At 35.0% G+C, this 26,058-nt stretch overlaps 2 protein-coding genes across 7 annotated transcripts in view; both read left to right on the forward strand.

Moving 5' to 3' along the window:
* Positions 1 to 6,995, forward strand: part of sptbn4b (spectrin, beta, non-erythrocytic 4b) — a 73,580-nt gene extending 66,585 nt beyond the window's left edge. For 2 of the 6 annotated variants that reach the window (XM_083552561.1, XM_083552564.1), the window contains 3 exons: positions 1,405 to 1,575; positions 1,852 to 1,894; positions 3,603 to 6,995. In XM_083552561.1, coding sequence (XP_083408687.1) covers positions 1,405 to 1,575; positions 1,852 to 1,894; positions 3,603 to 3,818 — 430 coding nt within the window. In that variant the 3' untranslated portion in view covers positions 3,819 to 6,995. Of the gene's footprint in view, positions 1 to 160; positions 1,576 to 1,851; positions 1,895 to 3,602 lie in introns of those variants that run through there. The other 4 variants (XR_014535423.1, XM_083552562.1, XR_014535422.1 and 1 more) reach the window with 4 other exon arrangements.
* Positions 6,996 to 10,766: 3,771 nt separating this feature from the next.
* shkbp1 (SH3KBP1 binding protein 1) lies at positions 10,767 to 24,761 on the forward strand. The gene is made up of 18 exons (XM_083552757.1): positions 10,767 to 10,994; positions 12,235 to 12,288; positions 12,382 to 12,427; positions 12,523 to 12,596; positions 13,288 to 13,346; positions 14,393 to 14,473; positions 15,369 to 15,539; positions 15,888 to 15,978; positions 16,688 to 16,878; positions 17,356 to 17,471; positions 18,389 to 18,476; positions 19,542 to 19,658; positions 19,976 to 20,146; positions 20,472 to 20,627; positions 21,178 to 21,274; positions 21,479 to 21,663; positions 21,792 to 21,918; positions 23,281 to 24,761. Exons 1-18 carry the CDS (start codon positions 10,945 to 10,947, stop codon positions 23,801 to 23,803), a joined length of 2,397 nt encoding a protein of 798 aa, XP_083408883.1. The 5' UTR covers positions 10,767 to 10,944; the 3' UTR covers positions 23,804 to 24,761.
* Positions 24,762 to 26,058: the final 1,297 nt, after the last annotated feature.

Below are 26,058 nucleotides of genomic sequence, written 5' to 3' on the forward strand. Positions count from 1 at the left end.
AAATATTTTATTTTGTCTGCACTATGTTTCATGTTTGAATAGCTTGATGTAGCTATACCTAATTTAGACCCACTTGCAGTACTATATACAGTAGTGTGCCATTAGCACAGTTTGCATCTTGCATGACATCTTGATGCTAGCTGTTAGCATCTTTTGGCAGAAGACGAACAGCTGCTGCTTTTTTGATTCCACGGCTTGTAAGGTACGGTACAGAGCAAATATTGGTGGTTCCCACCCCTTCAACACTTTGCCTCTGAGGCCAAGCAGCATGTGAGCTTCATTCATTAACTAGCCTGTTATACAGATTAAATACGGCTGTCTTTTACTTTATGCCTGTATACATAAAATTATATACTTGCATAATGAGTGCTTCTTAAAGTGTTTTCCATCCAGATGTTTTACGAATAAAAAGAACAGCTTATTCAATAGTCATCCTTTGAAAATTATGAACAGTACCAATCTCCAACATGTCTCAACACCAATAATGCTGATTTGTGCATCAAATCAAAGTCTACAGGTTTCAGTGTTGTTTCACTTGATGTTCTTATTTAGAGAAACTTGAATAGCAACTAATTTTTTTTATAGTGTATCAGAAACAGATCCTCTGCAATTTGTTGCCGTGTATTGGTGGAATGTTATGTCTAGTGGGCACAAAATTTCACAAAACCTTTTTGGCAATTTGTAGATCATAGTGTATGTTTGTATCGACTAGATACTTAAAGGTCATGTAAAGGTTTGCATTAGGACATCATTCAGCATCCACATTCCAATACGTACCTACAATAGTTTCTGCAATTTAATCATAATGTTTTCTGCTGTGCACAAACACACTACTAATGTAAAACATTTGGTAATGTTTTTAACGATTTGTAATGATGATTGTAGTGGAAACCATAAGAATTTCTAATACGGTTTCTGTTTTTTTATTTATTATTATTTTTTTTTTTATAAACTTCACAATCTGTAATAATCCCACAAGATCAACAAAAATGTAAAACCCTGTACATTCCAAAACCTTTGTTTATGGAAACCCTTTACTTGTGAGGTTTCAGTCAATGTGCTTTTATGATCAAAACAGATGGATGGAAAATGGCATAGAAAATGACTTTCTCACGGCAGGTAGTCTCACAATAGCATTAATATGATCGACGCATCATCATTGCTTGCTTGTCCTAATCAAAAATCTCTTCCCTTTCATGTTTGTTCTATGCTGCTGGCTGATCTCCTGCCTCTTCACAAAGGTAAGTTACAGAAGTACAGCAATGTAAAATGGTGATTTTCTTCACAGCAGTCTGATCGCTCTGTTAAGGATATATCCTTCACTCTTTTAGCAGGTGAGTAATAGTTAGATACATGTTTGGATACTAACATTTGCTTGTGTTTTCTTATTTTTACATTTTGCAGCAGATCTTGGGTGAACCTGTACTGCATACTGAATAAAGGCGAACTTGGTTTCTTTAAGGACTCAAAGAATATAACATCTACGTACAACAATGAACCACATCTTAGTCTAAGCAGCTGTTCCTGTGACATCAACCTTGGCTACAAGAAGAAGAAAAACGTCTTCACACTTAAGTAAACAATTGAGGGCGCAGATTTCGATATTAACACCTAAAACGTAAAAATACAATGCAGACATGAATCCTGTAATTTACAAAGTAAATAATACGAAGTTCTAGGGTAAGGGTTAGCTAACCCTAGTTAACACTACTGATGTGGGTGTTTAACAGGGTTTAGGTCAAGTACAGTATATACTAAAATGTAAATAAGTGCCAGGTTTTACAGTAAGAAATAAGTTTTTGTAGTATTTGGCATTAATAATGGCATTCTATTTATTTTTTTTAATCCCAGAACTAAAGATGGGAGCGAGTTCCTGTTCCATGCAAAAGATGAGGTAAGATTGTTGGGTCCTAAATCTCACTCTGTACACTACTTTGGTTAGTTATAAAAACTTCCACTGGACCACTGAAATCCAACTCACTGCAATGTGTTAATTAATTATTACATATATAGAGATTTGCCACTAGTATTGAATACTTTTACATAAGAAAACATGGTACCACATACAAGCCAGACATCATGTGGCAGAGCAAAAGCTTTTTCATGGCCACCCTAGAACTGAAGTATAATTTTGGGGGAATGTGTCTAATTTACTGACTTCCTGCAACTTGTTTAGAAATGAACATGTTCTTTATTTTTCACCCACGCTTCCATTGTGATTTAAATATCACATATTAGTGAACTTATTGGAATTTCTTAGTGTCAAACTTTTTAGAACCAGGATAATACATGCATGTTTGCTTGAACACTGTGTTCTATTAAAAATTATTTCGGCAAATTTAAATGAAACCTGTCCAATTGATAAAATTCTTATACAGTGATATTTATGCCTATTTCACATGGATTAAAAATGGTTACACGGTGATATTAAAATGTTTTAGTTTTGTAACACGCCAGCAGATGGCAGCACAAGGTTATGCGCACACTCATAGGGAGCACTGACCTTCATAAGTCTGTGTGCCAAAAGACATTGTCCCGAGTACATCGGGAGCTGTGCAACTGGTGCTATTCTGACCACGTGTTCACACCCCTGCAATTTTAGCATGGATAGCAAGAAGGGGCCAATGTGAAATTGTAAATGAAACTGGACAAATCTACAACAAAGACATTTGCTGGTTTTCCATAAACTGCATATTTTCCCCTTTATTGTGATATATAGCAACCACTAAAATCTAATTCAAAACAAATAGCATTCCACATTTTGTTATGTTACAGACATATTCCAAAATGGATTATATTCATTATTTTTCTCAAAAGTCTACAAAAATACCCCATAATGACAATGTTAAAGAAGATTGGTTGAAATCTTTGCAAATTTATAAAAATAAATAAATAAATAAAATCACACGTACATAAGTAAATGTAAACTTTATTTTCGTTGAAAGACCCTACCTTAACATGAATAACAATTTATACACTCTTAGCATTTGGACCATTAGTTTCTATGAACATTTAGCAAAAATATTTTACCTTGCCTGTTGTAAAACACTTGTAAAACAAAGGTGATCTTCATTAGACCACCAGAGCAGTTCAAAATGATTTATGTGTCATGACTGGGTAGGCCAAGCAATGATTGATAACAACTGTTTGCAGTTTAAATAACGCTTGCAGAGCTTGTATGTATGCTTTAGGTCATTGTCTTGTGTAATTGTTTAAATTTAGCCACTTCCCTGACAGAATTGCATGGATAAAGTGTGGAATTGTAACTATATTGGTTCGGTATTTTTTCCTTGGTCAAAACAACCCAAACCATTAAGCTTAAACCTCTATGTTTGACTGATGGTGTATTTTGCATTCTGTTAACATCTTCTCTCCAGTTCTCTGTCCTAAGTAAGTTTGGTTGTGTATTTGCAATAGCTAAACATCTAACTAGTTTGTTAGTTTGGTAGTTAATGTAACATTAAACAAGCTATTTCTTACATAACCTGAATAGCTTTCCACCAACTTGTGTAAGCTTTTTAGGTGTCCTTTCACTAAAATTGTCATCTAAACTGCAGCATGGTGAATAAAAAAATCTGATTTCCTTTTGTTTCTGTTTCCAGGATGATCTGAAAGCCTGGATCTCAAATATCAACATGTGTATTGGTGAACATGAGGATATCACTAAATGGGGGCAGTCACATCCAACTACCTCATCAACAGACGAGGGCACACGGAGGGAAGGCAGCAGGGCTGAGAAATCTGACCGAGCCGATAGGGGCTCTGAGCGCTCGGACAAGGGTGAGAAAATGGAGAAAAAGAGCGGGAAAAAGAAATGAAGCAATGATCCAGGAACTTTTTGACAATTTGTATTGTGTAACACTGGAAGTTGGATGTGACACTAAAATTGAAGGGAAAAAGAGAAAATGCTGCACTCTTGCTCTCTCTCTCTCTCTCTCTCTCTCTCTCTCTCTCTCTATCTCTCTCTCTCTCTCTCTCTCTCACCCCCTTTCTGATTTCTGCCATCTAAGTGGATTTATTCTGAAGCACTGATGCAACAACTAGAAATTTTCACTATCAAGCGGTTCTTTGGGAGGCCAAACAAGGATTAATCCAAGAGATGATAAACTGAGCTTATTCTAGTTCTTTTTATTATAATTTACATATCTGTTTAATGAAAGTTTTCAGTTCTTCATATACATTAAAAAGATTCCTGGTAAATTAAAGCACCTGGACATGTCTAATCATCACTTTGAAACTGCTAGACATTTAAAACTTTGTTTAAATGAGTCATATCAGTGTCTATTCACATCTTACCTACTGATGAAAATAGAAATATGCCAAATGTTAATTTGCTCTTTTATATAAAAAAACGTATTTAATGTTTTTTTTTTGTTGTTTTTTTTTTTTATCTTCTTGACACTTTGTACACCCTAACAGCACTGATTGTGTGATTATCGAGCATGAATTATATACCGGCATACATTTATAGACTGAGAACTTAAAGGTATTTATAAAATATAGACAATAGCCATGCAGGGGACTGTAAAGCCTGAAATCTGCCTTCCAATACTGCTTTTAACGCCCTCGTAAACATCACCTAATGAGCCTGCATTTGCACTGTGGGGTTGAAAGATGTGTGTAGGTCACATTTTTTGCTCAACAGTGAGAACAATGTAGCTGAAGTGATTTTCTTGGAGTTTTACACTCTATGCACACTGGTTAGCATGGTTGTTTTGGAAACAGTCTGTTACTGTGTAGAGTTTTATTGGCTAGCTATCTACCCAGTAAAACTAGCATGCTAACTAGTGAATGTGAAACAGATACTAAAAAATATGGAAAATAGAAATCATTTTCACTGTGGTTTCTATCATTTATTTACTCTAGTCTACAGCAAACTATGCTAAAATGGTTTGTTTACTGTTATCAGCTAACCAGCTACAGGACCATGCTAACAGTTCACTGGCTAGTAGAGTAAAGTAACAACTTGAGCTGCCATGTACTGTACAAATGTAAGGATTTGAGGGATCGAAGTCAACCTAAACTCAGACAATCAAACTTTAGATTTTACAGTTTTATAGTTTATATGTATCAACAGTTCATCCCCCATTTTGAATAATAAATTAATAAAGTGTGTCACGCAGTGCAGAAATGCCTTCTGGGGTACATTTTGGCCCTGAAGCAATGTTCCCAATTGAATAGTTAAAATTTCTCATTTAAAGGTCATCTAACAAACATCACAAATATCAAATATCAAGGAAAGGAAAGATGTTATGGGCACATTAAAAACAGGATTGGAGCAGGTGTGTTTATTTTTGCTATGTTGTTTTTGAGAATAAGCCACAGCATTAATAAAAATGCCCTTTTCCTGTTTCAGTGGAACAAGGAAGTGTCTGAATTCCTTACAAAGGTCATCACTTCCTGTTTCAGTGTTTCAGGGGGAAAAAAAAAGTCACGTCTTTGTCTCCCTAAAGTCCACCGTAACGTATGTTCAGACTGGAATAATACGCTGAGCGTGTGTGTGTGTGTGTGTGTGTGTGTGTGTGTTTACATCATCCAGGTATTGAGAACTCAGGCATTTGATTTTAAACCCTGTAGTCTTCCTTGTGTCACACTCACACACGTGTGTGTGTGTGTGTGTGTTTTATGTGTGTTAAACGTGCACATCAGTATTTTTTTTTTATCTGTTGCAGTATTCAGGCACTGCATGAGAATAAATCTTTCTTAGTACATGTATCTTCTTTGCTTCTCATTCTGTGTGGATTGTTGATTTTTTTTTTCTGTTTAATGTTAATACTAGAGGTGTCTGTGATCCAAAATGGGTGTGTCATGATTGTGTGTCACTTATTTAGGAAGTAACTAGGATGTTATAAGAATAGTTAGATGTGCTACAGTGTCCTGTTGTGTCTTTTTCCCTAACACACCTGACTGCATAGATCAATTTATGTACACTTCATGAGGATATATTGAGGATTAAAATGTTATAAAAGGTGGGTTAATAAGCATAAATGTTGGACTAGGTATTTTAGAGTATGGAAAATGCAAGAATTTAACAGTGGGTTTAAATGAGGAAGGGGGGGTGTTAGGTCAGCAATGTAGTGTACACAATCTAGTGTCTTCCTGCTCTAACACACTCAAACACATCCATTTTATCCTCATGAAAGTGTATTAATGACTAGACATGTGTCATCAATTATACTTTCAGTAACAGTTTAACTTGTGCAGAAATTCTACTTAAAGAGTATTAAGCAAAATATGTTGTATGTGTGTATAGATGTAATATCAGTACATGTCTAATACATAGTTGATGAGTTGGATCTTTAAGATAGGGTTTACTTTGTTAGGGTATGTTTATTTTTGTTAGTTTTCTTGTATCACTTGTTAGCTCAGTCAGTCACGCAGAAATTAATAAAATTAAATCAGAATAAATGTGCAAAATCTGAGATAGACACTCCCCAACTCACCACAAAACACTCACGCACTCAACCAGATGCTACGTTATTTACTTTATCCATAGTCTGAACTGACTCAGGTTTAATCCTATGCGTGTTAAGGATTTTAAAGGTGTATTGTAGTACTTGGAGTGTATTAAATCAGTGATTCCCAGAACTTCTGTTCTGATTCAACACACCCGATTCAGCTCATCAATTCATTAACACACTTTCATGAGGATAAGACATCAGTATATAATGTGTAATGAGGGGTATATAGTATTATATAAAGAACTGATTAGTATTAGATCAGGAAACATACACTGTTTATTAAGATGTATTGCAAAGATTACATGTGAAGAAACATCAGTTAAATTATTTGCACTGAACAGCTTCTTGTTTTTTTGGTGTCTGATACCAAAGGCAACTTTGAATACATTTCTTTCATAACCTTGTCCATTTACGTTTTCTTTAAGGCTGTCCACATTTATTTATCATGTCAAATGTTTCATTGAGTGAAAAGATGAGAAACAGTGAATGATGAGAAACATCTGGAATGTTTTTAAAACAAAGTCTTTTATACAAGTGATTTTGGATTGTGTATTTTTTTTGCTGTTTTTGCCTTCAGAATTATATATATAAAAAAAGATCTCTGTACATTATTTCACTTTTTTGTCCAACAGGATTTAATGTGAGGTGTATGTATATATATATGTGTGTGTGTGTGTGTGTGTGTGTGTGTGTGTGTGTGTGTGTGTGTGTGTAAATATATAAGCAAAATATTTTTATATAAACAAAATATAAGATCCTAGATCTGCCGAATATAACAATAGAATAAGAGAACTACAAGCTTGAAATGAGTGATAGTGTCCAGAAATCTACAATGGTCTTATATTTATTTTATTGCATATTCTAATCATATTCTAAGAAATTGTAGATACACTTGACTATATTCATATTTGTACCTACGACCTAATTTTTTGCAGTGATTAATGCAGTTTAATGTGGTTTAACAATTCACACGCACAGCTGCCTGTTCACATTTTCATCACACACTCATCTCAAAGACATTGTTTATAAACTTCCAATCTGTCATGCTGGAACAGATTTGAATTTCCTAATTCAATTGAAGGGAAAATATAATTAAACACCTGAAATTTCTGTGTATATCTACACACGTCAAGGAAGATTTTGGATTTTGAATGTCCATTAACTACTGTTTTTCAGCATTGCAACATCTTTTTCTTCTTTGTAACTGATAACAGTTTTATATAGTTAGCACATAGAGAATTCTTTATACTGGGCAACATGTATCAGGTATTAGGTATCATTCTCCATTGAATTGACACCCAGGGGCAGACACAGGAGCTGTTAAAAATATTATTTCTAGACTTAGGATCATTGCCTAGCAGGAAACATGGAAAGACAATCAATCAATTAATCAATCAATCAATCAATCAATTAACTAACTCTCTTATGAATTACTTTTAAACATTTATTTGTAGTTATAAATTTTAATCTAACAACATAAAACTCTTGTTTTCATTCAAACCATATTATATTTAGAACCTGCATTGAAAAAAGTAACCATTTTAGGACTATATATATATATATATATATATATATATATATATATATATATATATATATATATATATATATATATATATATATATATATCCAGAAATCGCTATATATGATTATTAAACTATTTATTTGTATGATACAGCTGCAAATAAGTATTTGAACACCTGTTTATCAGCTAGAATTTTGACCCTTAAAGACCTGTTAGTCTGCCTTTAAAATGTCCACCTCCACTACATTTATTATCCCAAATTAGATGCACCTGTTTGAGGTCGTTAGCTGCATAAAGACACCTGTCCACCCCTTACAATCAGTAAGAATCCAACTACTAACATGGCCAAGACCAAAGAGCTGTCCAAAGACAAAATTGTACACCTCCACAAGGCTGGAAAGGGCTATGGGGAAATTGCCCAGCAGCTTGGTGAAAAAAGGTCCACTGTTGGAGCAATCATTAGAAAATGGAAGAAGCTAAACATGACTGTCAATCTCCCTCAGACTGGGGCTCAATACTCCTGAGGAAGGTGAGAAATCAGCCCAGAACTACACGGGAGGAGTTGGTCAATGACCTGAAAAGAGCTGGGACCACCGTTTCCAAGGTTACTGTTGGTAATACACTAAGACATCATGGTTTGAAATCATGCATGGCTCGGAAGGTTCCCCTGCTTAAACCCGCACATGTCCAGGCACGTCTTAAGTTTGCCAATGACCATTTGGATGATCCAGAGGAGTCATGGGAGAAAGTCATGTGGTCAGATGAGACTAAAATAGAACTTCTGGGTCATAATTCCACTAAACGTGTTTGGAGGAAGAAGAATGATGAGTACCATCCCAAGAACACCATCCCTACTGTGAAGCATGGGGGTGGTAGCATCATGCTTTGGGGGTGTTTTTCTGCACATGGGACAGGGCGACTGCACTGTATTAAGGAGAGGATGACTGGGGCCATGTATTGCGAGATTTTGGGGAACAACCTCCTTCCCTCAGTTAGAGCATTGAAGGTGGGTCGAGGCTGGGTCTTTCAACATGACAATGACCCGAAGCACACAGCCAGGATAACCAAGGAGTGGCTCTGTAAGAAGCATATCAAGGTTTTGGCATGGCCTAGCCAGTCTCCAGACCTAAACCCAAAAGAGAATCTTTGGAGGGAGCTCAAACTCCGTGGTTTTTAGCGACAAGCCAGAAACCTGACTGATCTAGAGAAGATCTGTGTGGAGGAGTGGGCCAAAATCCCTCCTGCGGTGTGTGCAAACCTGGTGAAAAACTACAGGAAACGTTTGACCTCTGTAATTGCAAACAAATGCTACTGTATATTAACATTGACTTTCTCAGGTGTTCAAATACTTATTTGCAGCTGTATCATACAAATAAATAGTTTAAAAATCATACATTGTGATTCCTGGAATTTTTTTTCTTTAGATTATGTCTCTCACAGTGGACATGCACCTACGATGACAATTTCAGACTCCTCCATGATTTCTAAGTGGGAGAACTTGCAAAATAGCAGGGTGTTCAAATACTTATTTTCCTCACTGTGTATATATATATATATATATATATATATATATATATATATATATATATATATATATATATATATATATATATATATATATATATATATATAGAGAGAGAGAGAGATAGAGAGAGAGAGAGAGAGAGAGAGAGAGAGAGAGAGAGAGAGAGATAGATAGATAGAAAAGATACTGTACCCATGTTTGGGAAGAGAGAATAACATCATGGTTTGGGGTACCTTTAGGTACACTAGACAATATCTTCGATGCACACAAGCCTCTCAGGTGCTTGTTCAGTCCTTTCTCTGCTCATGATTAGATCACTACTACAAGTCTGCGTTTGAGGGTCATTTAAACCTCTGCATCTGATCAAAAATGCAGCACCACAGCTTGTTTTCTACCTTCCTAAGTTCTTCTACACCACCCGATTGCTACACTCTCTCCACTGGCTTTCTGAAGCTGCTCGTGTCAGATATAAATCATAATATTTGCCTGCCAAGCTAAAAACTAACTAGCACCCCTTCCTCGCAGCACTCGTCTCAACCTGCACTGCACCAAACTCCCTCCCTCTAACACTGTTTGACAGACACCTCCATCTCTCGGGGTACAAAAAAGACATGTTTTAAGACTCTTCTCTGTTCTGGCATCCAGGTGATGGAATGAACCTTCACTTGATATAGTAACAGTTGAGACAACAGTTTAAACAATGTCTAAAGAGTTACCTTTTTCAGAAGCATTCTTCTATTAAAAAAATATAATAATAAGCAATAAATAAATTATTTTTAGAGTTTTAGAGTAATTGCATTCTTAGTATGTGATTAAATGAACCACTATCAGAATGTATTTATTGATAAACAATGTTGCAAGTTGATCATGAACAGCTTATTTAGGAAGACATGTAACACAGCCCTAACACATGTTAGATAAAAAAAGTCAAGCTTGCTGCACAGTATCAAAAAGCATTTGAAAACATATGAATTTAAATTTTAAATAGATTTTTTTCAAATTTTGCTAAATGTAATGCAAATTATTATTTAAACCATTAAATTAACCATAGTTTTCTATAGTGCTTTGTTGTATGATTTTTCAGAAAAACAGATTTTTTTTCAATAGCACACTAATAACATTTATACATTAATAGTAGTGTATAAAAAAGTGTAAATTGATGTTTGTTTTTAATATCTTCCTTTCTTTAGGTTTTGATTATTTGTCTGTTGTTTCACTTAATGACCTTTAGGTGTCAGTGTTGAAAAAAAGACTCAGGAAGGCGGAAGCGTAAAATAAAACCGGAAGTTATTTCCTGGGGCGTTTAATAGATGGCCGGAGTTATTCTTTAGAAAGCTTAGCTTTTTGTATTTGTGTTTTGTTTTTGCTATGAAGAACCGATAATTTGTACGACATTGTTATAAACATGCCTTTGCTCTGATCTGGACGATGTCATGGCGCGTGTTGCTGGAGATATTATTCATTTAAACGTGGGAGGAAAGAGGCAAGTGAGGCAGAGCTGCAAACTTTCTGCTTGTTCGCTCTCAAATTGTGTTATTAAAATTAATTCTCATATGTTTATTATGTCGTGTTTAACGTTTTTTTTTAAGTAATACAAATAGATGTAATGTTTCTGTTTGCTTATATTACAAGTGGCTATGAGCTGAAGCATATTTAGATTTTAATCTAGTTACAAAGATCGTATGTATGCATTCATAAATGTCTGTCTATCTATCTATCATACAAAAGTCCTGTTGTCTGTCTGTCTGTCTGTCTGTCTGTCTGTCTGTCTGTCTGTCTATCTCTCTCTCTCTCTCTCTCTCTCTCTCTCTCTCTCTCTCTCTCTCTCTCTCTCTCTCTCTCTATCTATCTATCATACAAAAGTCCTGTTGTCTGTCTGTCTGTCTGTCTGTCTGTCTGTCTGTCTGTCTATCTATCTATCTATCTATCTATCTATCTATCTATCTATCTATCTATCTATCATACAAAAGTCCTGCTGTCTGTCTATCTCTCTCTCTCTCTCTCTCTCTCTCTCTCTCTCTCTCTCTCTCTCTCTCTCTCTATCTATCTATCATACAAAAGTCCTGTTGTCTGTCTATCTATCTATCTATCTATCTATCTATCTATCTATCTATCTATCTATCTATCTATCTATCTATCTATCATACAAAAGTCCTGCTGTCTGTCTGTCTGTCTGTCTGTCTGTCTGTCTGTCTATCTATCTATCTATCTATCTATCTATCTATCTATCTATCTATCTATCTATCTATCTATCTATCTATCTATCTATCTATCATACAAAAGTCCTGCTGTCTATCTATCTATCTATCTATCTATCTATCTATCTATCTATCTATCTATCTATCTATCTATCTATCTATCTATCATACAAAAGTCCTGCTGTCTGTCTGTCTGTCTGTCTGTCTGTCTGTCTGTCTGTCTGTCTATCTATCTATCTATCTATCTATCTATCTATCTATCTATCTATCTATCATACAAAAGTCCTGCTGTCTGTCTGTCTATCTATCTATCTATCTATCTATCTATCTATCTATCTATCTATCTATCTATCTATCTATCTATCTATCTATCTATCGCTCTCGCTCTCGCTCTCGCTCTTGCTCACTCACTCACTCACTCACTCACTTTTTATTCTGACACCTCCCAAAATAAACCTTTTAGCTTAAGCAGCACTTAAATCTTTCATTTCTGGATCTTGATGAATAAATTCTGAATAATTTTAGGTTCAGTACCTCCAGGCAGACTTTGACATGGGTACCTGACACCTTTTTCTCAAGGTTGGTCTAATGATATTTTATATTAAATACTATTAAACCCTTCTTTAAAATCAATTAGGAACAAATTGAAATAAATGTAACACTTTTTTCAAGCCTCCTGAGTGGCCGGATCTCCACCTTAAAAGATGAAACCGGAGCGGTATGTGTTGTGTGTTGGCTTTTCTTTTAAAATTGGTTGTCAAAAGCAAGATGTATGTTTTTATTTCATATTCTTGTTACTTTTCTTGCTTGTAGATTTTCATCGATCGCGATCCTTCACTTTTCGCTCCAATTCTGAATTTCCTGCGCACTAAAGAGCTTCATCCAAGGTGATTTTGCATACTCGGTCTGGATTGTCACTCTAACAGCAAGAAATATGCCAATGTTGTATGTCTGGTTATTTCTACACTGGTTTTTGAGAGTCAGTCTTTTCAAGGCTTCATAAGGCTAAACATGCTTATTACCTCTTTTAGGCATAGTGTCCACATTTATGCAGTTATTTATTTTATATTTTACCCAAATATTAGATTTAAATAACCTCCAGGTTTAATTTGAATTACTATAAATGTTTTGGACAAGAGATGCCCAAACTAAAGCCTACAGGACAAAGTTGGTCCCTGTTGAATTTTGATATGGTTGGACACGCCATAGTAAAGAAGGGAACAAAGGAGGAAGAAAATGTAAAGGGAAAAAAAAAAATGAGGAAGAAAATGTCATTTACACAAATCCCATTTCTCATATAACATTTGAGAAGCAAAATAACAGACTCTCAAATGTAAATTTTATTTGTCACACACATTCACACAGAGTACGACATGTAAATGGAATATACAATAAATAAACATAATATCGTGACAGCTGCAGTCTAATTAATTTTGAAAAACAAGAAACACCAAGTAAAGAATCATGAATAAAACTGAAATTCCAGACTGTACATGTGCATTAGATTTAAAAGCATTTTTGCATGAAATTGTTACATGTTTGCATGTATTTTTAAATCAGTGTCTGCACATTTTACAGGTCTATCGATGTGAGTTTACTGATGCATGAAGCTGAGTATTATGGAATCACACCATTAGGTAAGAATATTAGAAATAATTTATGGTGAATCGTATAGTGATTTTAGGAGTTTCAGTGGCGCAGTGGTCTAAACATTTGCTCTGCCATCACAGATTCACATCCCAGACATTAAATAAGGATTGGAAACTAATTTAATGTTGGAAAGATGCCAACAAAGTGTGCACATGTGTTCCCAGGAAAAAATGAGCAGTGTCCAAATTGCAGCCCTGGAAATTCAGTTCAATACAATGATTACTTCACACAGCTAACAAATACATTCTCTCCTTCAGTAATGGTGAAAAAAAAATATTGTTTGCTTTTATGACCCTAATAGATAGATATTATTTCTGGTGTCATGGATTTGCACAGGGGCTTAAATATCTAATAAATAACATTAGAGGCAGCAGCATTTAATACTGGAATCACTATGAGATGTTTGTTGTACTCATCATCTAAAAGAAGTTGTTTAGAAAAGCCCCCAAAAAAGAAAATAAGCACCTGGAAGTAATCTAATCATTTTGCTTTATTAGCAAACAGAAATGGGTTGCCAGTTTACATTGGAGTTTTTCTTTACTTTTGCATGTTCAGTAAATGCACAATATATGTACTAACTGCCCCATTATAATGCACATTACCACTGCAAACACAGTTTGTTATTGCAGTTAGATTTTCATTTCAAAACATCGTAGATCAAAGCTTACATTTTTAACCAATGCCAGAGCAAGCACATGTACAACAGGGCATCAGGCTTAAAGCCTGAGCTTATAATAGTTAAAACTTTATTTATGTATTTTTTTTGTAGCACCGGAGAAGAGAGAGGTAGAAAGTTTCTCACAGTGAGAATTTTTCACAGTGAAAAATTATATTAAGTACAATCCCAGTGGGTAATTAAGTATACAGTCATTAACTCTTTTCAATAATTCCATAGTAATAATGATGCACAGAAATGTATTTATTTATTTTTTTACCCTAATATTGGCCAATTTTATTGGCTTAATGATATATAAATAATGATATTTTCAATATACATCAGCTTTATTAATATTTTGGGGTTTTTTGTCTTTAGTGCGTAAGCTGCAGCTGTGTGATGAACTCGATCGCTCATCATGTGGCTCAGTGCTGTTTAATGGCTATCTGCCTCCGCCAGGTGAGCCGTGCGCGCACACACACATGCACACACACACACACACACACACACACACATACACATGCACACTCACAAGTTGCTCCCCCCCCCCCCCCATGAATACAATTTCAGCTATATTGCATATAACATCAGTGTAGAAATGATAGAAGTAATTGTCTCATCAATGCAAGTAGTGCAGTCTAGCTATTTACATTTATAATGTACCCTGATGACAGCTCCTGATCTTAATTACTAGTTGAATTGGTGAGCTGGCATATGCTGCAAACTGCATCTTTCTTAATAATTGTGTATCCTGGGAAAACTCTTCTTAGGGTCAGCGTCCTTAAGATAAATGCAAATAATGTCAAAATCACAGGCATTCACACTATATTTTTGTACAGCACTGTGCAAAAGTTGAATTTGTTCTTTTTTTTTTTTGTTTGTTTACATGATATCAAAAGCATTACTTTAAAAAAATAAAAATAAAAAATGTCATACAATAATGTTGTTGTTTTTTTTGTATGTATTAAAGAAATCAGCATTTTCTGTGAAAGTATTTTCTACACATGCACAAAAAACATAATGAAGGTTCTTGTTTTTGACCAAAAAAAGAAAGAAAAGTGTAACAGTCAAAGTCTGGATAATCTGTGGCAGATTTGCCAAAATGCTTAGTAAAACTTGAAAAACTAATTGTCTTATAAAACTGCATAATTTGTCCTCGAAACTACTATTTAAAAAAAAATTCCAACAAATGAATCGAATTCAAACGAATATTGAGTTTGTTTAGTTTATTAGTGTTTAACGTTGAGATATTGTTCTTGAATGAAGACGCTTTTTGACGCATCTTTTCTTCACTGCATGTCATTTCATGTGCCTAAACACTGTACTATATAACCCGCAACTGTACGTGTGTCAGTGTATCCTGTAAAGCGCAGGAACAGGCACAGCGTTGCGGGGACTCAGTTCATGACTGGACGAGCCATCCCACTGGAAAGAGCCATGGTTCGACGTAGCAACACAATGCCACCCAACCTGGGCAACGCAGGCATGCTGGCAAAAACTAGTGCAACAGAAGAGAAAATGTCAGGTATTTTCCTTTCTTTATACAAGCATGCTCAGAGCCGCAAATTATTCACCATATAAGGTGCTGTTTTTGTACATCTTGCTCTCTAGACTAGTAATAAAAAAAAAAATCCTATCCCCTGGTCTAATGAAATGCACTTATGCAGTCAGCCATTTAGATGTAATGTTTGTGACCTTCCTAGGTTTAAGACTTAAACACTGAACTGCTGATTGTGAGATGCTGGTGACTGTGTTTAATAAATGATGGGTTGATGCTGTTTAGTCTGTGAGCATTTATGTTGAAGAAAGTGTGACTAGAGTGCAGGTTTGAAAAAATTCCACCTTGCGAAACCTCTCTCTGTTGTTTAATTAGGTCCGGGTGCAGATCCAGGAATGGTTCGGATCATATGTGGGCATCACAACTGGATTGCAGTGGCTTATGCACAGTTTGTGGTGTGTTACAGGTATGTGTGTAACTAGTAAATACACTATATGGACAACAGTTAGGACATGGGAATTGTTGTGGTTTTCATTTTAGTAGTAAAACACCTTTTGTAGTGTGGGCATTTGTGCTCGCTCAGACACAAGGGTGAAATCGGGTACTAATGTAGGGTGAGAAGGACTGGGGCTCCAGTCTTCCAGTTCATCGGAAAGGTCTTTGGAAGATTATATTTGATTAGATTACATTAGATTAGATTCAGCTTTATTTTCATTGTGCAAAGTGCATGTACAAAGCCAGTGAAATGCAGATAGAATCTAACCAGAAGTGCATAAGTGGCCTATTTACAAAAAATAGCAATGCGGTAAATGAGGGTATGGGTCTATATGTGCATGGGTGAGAGTGATTAATCTACAGATGGTGCAGTAAAATATGGTATATATTGTAATATACAGTATAACTGCACAAGAATTGTGCTGTGAATACGACATGCTTAAATAAAATGATCAAAATATTTGAATGCATGTATGATACAGAATAAATATGGATGTAATATACAGTAGTGCAATGATACACAATTTATGAATGGTGCAAAGAGGCATAGTGGATGAAGCAGTGCAATATAGACAGAAAGTGACATTTTAACAATAGGCAATGTCTGAATTATCCCAATTATTAATTACAGAATTGCGATAAAATAAAAATCCTCTTGCCCTCTTTCCCTTCAATTTCAGGGTTAAGGAGTCGACAGGTTGGCAGCAAGTGTTTTCGAGCCCCAGATTGGACTGGATCATTGATCGAGTCGCACTCAATGCGAAAGTCATGGGCGGGTCACTAGCAGACAACGACAAGATGGTTGCGGTGGCGTCTGGTACAGAAATCATATTATGGGCAGTCTGCGCTGATGGAAATGGAAATGAGATTGGTATGTTGATTTATTTTTTATGGTATAGAATTGAAACGAGAAATTCACTAGTTGCTTTATAACTTCCTAATGCAATATTCCTAGTTTGTTTCAGGAACCGTTAGCACTGTGTAACATAACTGAAATCACACAGACTCTCACTGTCAGCACTTGAAAATATTTTGTCTATATATAGACGAGATTCAAAAGCATTATTGTTGCCATTTAAATAGTGCCATCGCACCTTTGTACATTAGTAAGTGCTTTTTAGGCGAAGAATGTTTTTTAGTTTGAGACTCTCCACCCCAATGGATTGTATATAATGTGTATTTAATGTAATGTATCAGGAAATGAACTGTTTATATGTTCATCCATAGCTATTCCAGAGAAAAATGCTGCTATACGAAATTACTACAGATATTAAATAAGTGAACAATATTACACTCTAATAATTGCTGATAAAAATAAAAAGTTGAAATGTATTTTATGTTTTTGCAGGTGTCTTTAGTTTAAGTGTGCCAGTGGAGGCTCTGTTCTTTGTAGGGAATCAGCTCATCGCCACAAGCCATACTGGGAAAGTGGGTGTGTGGAACGCTGTAACCAAACACTGGCAGGTTGTTTATCTTTCTGTTTAAATCAAATGTACAGTACAGACCAAAAGTTTGGACAAACCTTCTCATTCAAAGAGTTTTCTTTATTTTCATTACTATAAAAATTGTAGATTCACACTGAAGGCATCAAAACTATGAATTAACACGTGGAATTATATACATAACAAAAAAGGGTGAAACAACTGAAAATATGTCATATTGTAGGTTCTTCAAAGTAGCCACCTTTTGCTTAGATTACTGCTTTGCACACTCTTGGCATTCTCTTGATTCCTACTTTGAAGAACCTACAATATGACATATTTTCAGTTCACTTTTTTGTTATGTATATAATTCCACACGTGTTAATTCATAGTTTTGATGCCTTCAGTGTGACTCTACAATTTTCATAGTCATGAAAATAAAAAAAACTCTTTGAATGAGCAGGTGTGTCCAAACTTTTGGTCTGTACTGTATATATAATATATATAAACTTTTGGTCTGTACTGTATATATAATATATATAAACTTTTGGTCTGTACTGTATATATAATGTATCGTAATCTTTCATGGGGGGACTTAACAGGGACATAGTGTTTTTTTTTTGTAATTCATAGAAAACTTTAATAATTACATCTTTAAAAATATTTCCAACTATTTTTTTCTTTAGATTTGAAGTGAAAAATGAAATTAGAACCAGATATGCTGCTGTTCTTTCCAGTGACTGTATTACTACAATCATTTTTGTAATAAATTGTGCAAGAGCAAAAATCAGATGTTTATGAGCAGTCTCGGTGTGATCAGTTCTCTCAAGATTTGCACAATCATATGACTTTATATTTATTCATATGTATTTTATTTTATTTTTTTTATATTTCTTTGTTTTTATATATAATTTTATCTAAATGGAAATATCTTGTTATTGTGTCTGCACATGACTATAGAATCAGGATGTGGTTCCCATAAACAGTTATGACACAGCAGGCTCCTTTCTTATCCTTGGCTGTAATAACGGCTCTATTTACTACATCGGTGAGTATCATGAGGTTCACACCATACACTTTACATATGTTTTTGTACGACACGTCCCAACCCTAACAATGGCAATCATTTTTAACATATCAAGCATTCATCAATGTTTAAATGATTAACAAAAAATTGACATTCGCGCTTGCTTTGTAGCGTATATAACAACGGATTTCATTTATCCTGGATTTTTAAATAAAAATGGTATGAGCGCATTCAAATTGTTGGAATTAAATGTCGAGCGCTACAGCCACATAGTCTGCTCAGCTATGTTGCAGTGATTAAAGTGACCTCTGCATTTGGATATATGACACAAAAGGAAACATCAAGTCTCCTCCGCTTCCTTGTTAAAATTCGCATTTATTGACTGCATTATTTTGTGTTTATATACAATGCAAACATAATTGACACAAATGTGAACAAGAATGTTAAAGTTTACAAAAGCCGACAATTAAAATGTCATCTTAGAGAAGTAATGCCCTGCTGCTCAATGTGTATGGGCCAGATTTATATATATTTATTTATAACTACAGACACTTGGTTACTTTGTGGTGACAGTATTTCACACACATTTAAGATATAGATGCTCCCCACTTTACGATAATTTTGCTGATATGAACAAACCTGTCCTGAGAAATTTGTTCGGAGTCCAAAAAATATATAAAACGGAGGAGAGCCGCTGTTAGCTAGTCGTCTAACGTAACAAAAAAAAAAAAAAAAAAAAAAAAAAGTGCATTTTTTTTTTTTTTTTTATTAATTTGTATTATTTTTTTCAATGACTTAATACAAAATATTGTATACAGTATTTTGAATTGTTTTAGTATATTGTATTGTTTATTTGATAGTATTTATAGCTCTTACATTATTAGGAGATATGCATATAAATTAACGAACACACTAACAACTTACAAACAAATTCATAGTACGAACGGTCATTCGGGAGCGTAACTCGTTTGTAAGGTGGGGAGCGTTTGTATTGTGAAATATATTTATTGTTTCATGTAATCTTTTGAATTGTCCACAATTTGTCTAAATTTCCATATGTGCAATTGGTTTGTGTTTGTGTCTTAGATGTACAAAAGTTTCCATTAAGGATGAAGGATAATGATTTACTGGTGACGGAGTTGTACCGAGATCCCAGCGAAGATGCCATCACAGCACTTAGCGTCTATTGTACACCAAAAACGAGTAAGATATACACGTGTACACACACACACACACACACACACACACACACACACACACTACATAATATTTAACAGTTTTAAAGAGCATTATACATAATTTTTTTAATTAGAATGCAGACATAAATCCAACTTTCAAACACTGTGTCAGAGCTCTGCAGTTTAACATCGGAGTACACTAATTTGAGTGTGGGCTGAAGATAGTGAACTTTATAAATACACGGTTTATGGTTTTAAGCAATTTTTCAAGGACATTGTACAAGCGATTTGAAAAAGGACTATATTAATAATCAAGCATGTTCTATTGTGTTTGTGTAACAGGTGACAGTGGGAACTGGATCGAAATTGCATATGGCACCAGCTCAGGAGCTGTGCGTGTGATCGTTCAGCACCCCGAAACCGTTGGCTCAGGGCCGCAACTCTTTCAGACATTCAGTGTTCATCGGAGTCCTGTTACTAAAATAATGTTGTCGGAGAAACACCTTATCTCAGGTACAACATTGCAGACACACACACACACACACACGCTTTTTTTTTGCTTTCTAAGTGCAATCTTATGTACACCATTCGGACTGGTCAGCCGAGGCATTAACAGCTATTCTCAATGACAGCTATAAACTGAATATTTGTCACTACTTTGTATTCCTATTGAGTTTACAAAACAACATATTTTCTCTTAAGATCTAGAAATAATTGGCACACAAATTTTCAGAATGATTTCAAATATGAAACCATTTTGCACTGTTAAAATCTGTATATTATTTATTTATGAAACACCTACCAGTATTGGCCTCTGTGTGTATTTGTGCATTTGCAGTGTGTGCAGATAATAACCATGTGCGCACCTGGACTGTTACACGGTTTAGAGGAATGATCTCCACTCAACCAGGCTCCACCCCCCTCAGCTCATTCAAAATCCTCTCACTGGATGATCTTGATGGACATGCAGGTTGCAGTGCTGGCACTGAGATAGGTAAGCAATTCTAAAAATACAAACTAAAGAAATATTATGGGCACCCCTTTATGCTTTTATCCCAAAAATAGTTGATCAAGCAATAAATCTCATTAGTAAAGACATGTGTGATTTGATCATGCTTATATCATTGTACACCTTTTTAAGAAGTAGTCATTTGGCTTTTAAAAAAAATCTGAAATAATAACAAATAAATAACAAATAATAACAAAGTTCCTTTTTTTGGATTTTTATTAGTTAAAAAATTTTAGATCTTAAAGCCTTACCCCCTACTTGATCTAATATTTGTGGAGAGCACAAAGAAACTATTTTTTTCCTTTAATATGCGCAGTACTATTTTCTTAGCTTTCTTACTTCTTCCTACAATCTGTTTATATATATATATATATATATATATATATATATATATATATATATATATATATATATATATATATATATATATATATATATATATATATATATATATAAATCTGTATTTATATATTGTGTAAAGAAACATATATGTGGTCCTCTTGTTTATTTATTTGTTTATTTTGTTTATTCCCAGGTCCATATGGAGAGAGAGACGAGCAGCAAGTGTTTATCCAGCGTGTCGTTCCTGACACTGATAAGCTTTACGTACGTCTATCCTCTAATGGCAAAAGGTAGGAAAGATCTTTTTAATGTTTCAATCAATTTGTTTCTATTCAATTTGGAAAGAAACATTTGACACTTCTCTTTTATAAAATAATCTAAAAAATAAAGCTTGTGCCATATAAACACTGTCGCTTTGGATAGCCAGCAATGCAGATGCAATTGAGGAAGAACATAAGTGAAATGCTCAAATGAACAATGGTGCATGTACACAGGGTGTGTGAGGTGCGCTCCGTGGATGGGACCCCAATTACAGCTTTCGTGGTTCACGAGTGTGAGGGGTCCAGCCGCATCGGGTCACGGCCACGCCGCTTCCTGTTCAGTGGCCATGGCAACGGTAGCATTCAGATGTGGGACCTCACAACAGCCATGGAGATTGCAGCAAAGGTGGACATAAAAGGCAAGTGAATTAATACAGAAGAAATCACAAGAAAGGGAGGGTTGGGGTTGGCATTTCATTAGTGCATATAAAGGCAGAAGTTCCAAACTTTAATCAAAGTATTTTAACTTGTGTTTGTCTGTGTGCAGCACTTGGAGGTCCCACTGAGGAGGAGCTGTTGGAGTTGTTGGATCAGTGTGACTTGGCACTGACCAGAACACCAGACATGAGTCCTGCTGCCTCGCTCACACACTCTTCTCGCAACTCTACCTGCAGGTAAACACACACACATTTATTACATACGTATACACTTGAAGAGGGACATCAAGGAGGGAGATAAATGCTTATCAAAGGCACTTATTAGATGCTTACTGGTCTTCAACTAGCTAACTCCAAATCAACTAATGTATTTATGTACCAAGCTCTAAATATGTAAACAGAATAAAGGTTAGTAACAGTCGTTATTTTTTTGTTAAAGAGTGCTTAAAAAATTTCTCTAATGTTCTCCTAATGCCGCCATCGTCTTCTTTTTCTTCTTTCGGCTTCTCCCATTAGGGGTCGCCACAGAGGATCATCCGTTAATGTTCTCCTAACGTAATCCTTGTAAAACAAAAATGCCCATTACACACACATTAATGGGCTGTTATGCTCTTAACAACACTAGACAATTTTTTTTTCTGATTAAATATGTATTTAAAAAATCTTCCAGAATCTCTCTAAAGAAAATCTTTGAGTTCTTATTAAGTATTGAAGTGAAGCTGCTAGCTTTTGACTGTTGAAACGCTGTAAGATAAGTTTTTTGCAATGCTATAAGGAATATTAAAATGTCTTGCTTTACCTACCTTGATTCTGCTATGAAAATAGGCATTGATGCAGGTATGGCATTAAAAGAGCAATACATACTCATGAATACATCGTGTTCAAGAGTATTTTATAAGATAGATCAGTTTCCAACGTCCTGCCCAATAACTGGTCATTAATATTGATTGTCTCTTGTAAAAAGGTGAAGTTTGTTAATATGCATATAGTTTCATACCTTCATTCATATTTATTTATTTAAACTCGTGTAAACGTGTACTTTTTTGAAAACACTTCTACACATACATATTCTGTGCATTTCTTTAGAAATGATAATGAAATTCCCAACAAAGAACCATGAAACTCTTAATTTGATTGAAAAAAAAAGTCACTTCACTTGATCCTTTTATATATCATTCATAAATATATTTTTTTTGTTTCACCAAATTTTCTCAATATCTTTAAACTTTATCCTTCTTGTTTTTTTTTACTCTTTATTCTTTATAATAATTCTTATATTTGTAACATTCTTTAGGTTTTTTTTCATCCTTCCTTTTTTGTGTCCCTCTTTTCTTTTACCACAGTTTTTTGTTTTCTTGCTTGCTTGTCCTTTTTTTTTTTTTTTTTTTTATCATTTTCTTACTGTTTATTTACTCGTTTTTTTCTGGCAGATTTCTTTCTTTTCCATGGTTTATTTCCTTTACATTTCCTTCCCTTTATTTATTTTGTTTATTTTTTCCTGTTTTCTTAAGTTACGTGGCTTGATGTGATGAGGTGAACAATTTTTGTTTCAGTTACTTTAATAAAATTCTTTTTTTTTTTCTCTTTTTCTCTCCATAGTCTGCAGTCCCAGTCAAATGAGAGTGCCCGTGTTGGTCCTCCTGGCGCTCGTGGTGCCACTCTTCCACGACCTCAGCAGGCTTTCTTAAGAGTGCGTGATATTCCTCCCCATCTCGGTGTCAGCATGAGCTCTCTCAGCAGCAACACTGGCGAACGGGAAAAGGACCGGCACCAGGAACGAGAAAGAGACAGAGATGGTCTTTTTGCCCCTCGGAGAGGCAGTTTTGTAGAGCGATGTCAGGAACGAGCCAAAATCTCAGACTTTGCAGGAACAGAAGCTCGGCTCGGCCTCAGACCACATTTATCATCATCTGCGTCCAGGTGGCCTTCCCCCGCTGTCCCGTGCTATGCCTCTTCATCAAATCTGAGCACAATCAGATCACAGACACCCATATCTCCACGACGGGGACAGACTTTGCTTGTAGGTGAAACCACACTCCCTGATGCAGGGCCTAAAGCAGAAAGCCCCTCTTCCCCACCACCCACCAGTCCCAAGCCACATATGAACGAGACCAGCTTCTAATTGGCTGACTTATGAAAATACTGCTTAGTTAACATCTTAGTGGACACACCCACTTGCACCTATTGCTAACTGGACTTCATATGAATTAAGGTTTTTCTCAAGTTTTTTTTTCTAGTATCGATTTTTTTTAATTCCCTTTTTTTTCAATCATTTATTTATCTTTTCTTGAGATAAGGTGTGTCCTTCAGGGCTGCATGAAAGAAGTATTGGAAACCTAGGTGTCCGGACGCTTACGCTTTCAGGAAATTTCTACTGTGTAAATTTAATACAGAGCTACTCAAGAGTATTGTGTTAGAATATATGGAATGATGTGTTAACCTATGCATTTTAACCTTTCAGTCAGTTTTTTTTTCTCTCTCTATGCTAGCTAGTCATATGCTGATATATTACATTATGGTTTGTGATCTTACTGTATGGTGTTTAAAATAAGTGAAATGAGTAGCCAAATCCCTAGGACAAGACTAATAAGGGCTCCTCGAGGTTACTCATAAATACTGCCTGCTGACAGACACAATCACACATGCACATTATATTTTTTACGTTTTATTCACAGGTGTAAGCTTGTGATGTTCTTTTAGAGATTCAATCACTGGCCTGAAAATATTGAAAGTTTTGTTCATTTTGCTGTCTTTTTTATTTTTTTTCTTCTTCACATGATCATGTTGAATAGTATAAAACCCCTTAAATTCCCAGCTTGTTATTTTGGTCATTCATATTAAAGTTCATTACACATCAAATTATATTAATTATTATAATTAAATAAATTCTAAAAATAAGAAAGTTCACACAGTTGTGTTAGTGCTTATTGTTTGTCTGACCTGCAGGTGCATGTGCTGGGAATTTAATAGGTTTAAATGTAGTAAATATTCAGTATGCATAAGTATCCATACAATGTATAAATATATCTGTATATTCCACTTCATGTCACATCAAAGTCAAATAAATATTGTACAACAAACACTTTTCTGAAGCACTTTCATGTTGCACAACTCTTGAAACTCAAATTCTTGCATTGCAACCAACATTTAATTAAGAATTAAAACATTAAATTTGGTTCTGTAATGGAAACATCCTGAAGAGTTTTATTCCACTTGAATATCCTTGGCTCCTTGGTTTGCTCCCTTCCTACTTAATGCTACTGGCCTGAGCTTACTGACCGTTAGAGGGCGCTAAAAAACTGGTCCTTTTTTCTTTTCCTAATGCCAGACTTTTCAAGACCTGATTGAGGTGCTATTTTTAATGTAACTTTTAATATCCTTGTGTGAGGATGTTTTGGCATCTGATCGGGTGCATCCACACCAAACCACTGTTTAAGACCTTTCGGTGATTTGAAGTACATGATAAGGCTCTCAATAAGAATTTTATTATTCAATTTCTGTTTGTTGTATGAATTGTGTATTTGTGTAGCACTTAACAATTGTCATTGTCATAGAAGCTTTACAACAAGAGATTGAGAATCTAGATTTGATTTTAATATATACGTTTTCTTCTAATAAACTGTACCCAGAGGGTATTGTGGCAAATGGGGAAAAACACTGAATAATGATAATAATAAATCTGCTGTAGTAGTTTTAATGAAGTCTGTTTTGTTGAAGGAGATTTGAGTTAAAAAAATGTGAAGAAAGAAAAAGTCCTAATCCATTAAAATAAAACTTTGTATTAATTGCAAACCAAAACCATTTTTGATGGATTCTAAGTAATCCCACCCATGGTAATCTCATATATCTTTACTCGTATAGATGCTGTGAGTGGTCTTGAACTGATAAGAACTTCAGCCAAATGTAGAGCATCAGGTTAAATCAGAATCACTAGTATCTCAGGATACTGCTGGCCTCGATAATCTGCTGTCACTGATTATCCTTGCACACTTTTCCATTGCATCCGTTGCCCCTGCTGGACAAGCATGATTTTCTTATTTGCATCTTCTTGTTTCTGCACCTCCTCAACCACATGCTCTGTTTGCTCTGGAGTCATGGCTTTGTGTCAGGTGGGTCGTCTTGTAGCCTTCACTTGCTGCAGTTTTTTGTTTCTGTGCTCATTTAAATTTTTAGAATATTTGAAAGTATCAATATTACCTCAGAATTTAGTTAGTCACTATTTGATATTTATAAAAAATTTATCTATAGTAAGACATAACAAAATATACTTTGTACATCTTTTTATATGCTTCCTTAAACATTTGACTACTTTAGCTGGAGAACAATTACAGAATCTAAAAATAAAATGTTAATTCTATTAAAGAATTTTTTTATCTC

This window comes from Silurus aristotelis, assembly GCF_946808225.1.
Source record: "Silurus aristotelis genome assembly, chromosome: 10".
Classification (NCBI taxonomy): domain Eukaryota; kingdom Metazoa; phylum Chordata; class Actinopteri; order Siluriformes; family Siluridae; genus Silurus; species Silurus aristotelis.

What these genes read in the sequence shown, in the direction of transcription:
- shkbp1 (XM_083552757.1), top strand. Translation starts at nt 10,945, where the DNA reads ATGGCGCGTGTTGCTGGAGATATTATTCATTTAAACGTGGGAGGAAAG. An exon ending in TTAAACGTGGGAGGAAAGAG is followed by an intron (nt 10,995 to 12,234) that starts GCAAGTGAGGCA and finishes GAATAATTTTAG; the next exon opens with GTTCAGTACCTCCAGGCAGA. An exon ending in TCTCGCAACTCTACCTGCAG is followed by an intron (nt 21,919 to 23,280) that starts GTAAACACACAC and finishes TTCTCTCCATAG; the next exon opens with TCTGCAGTCCCAGTCAAATG.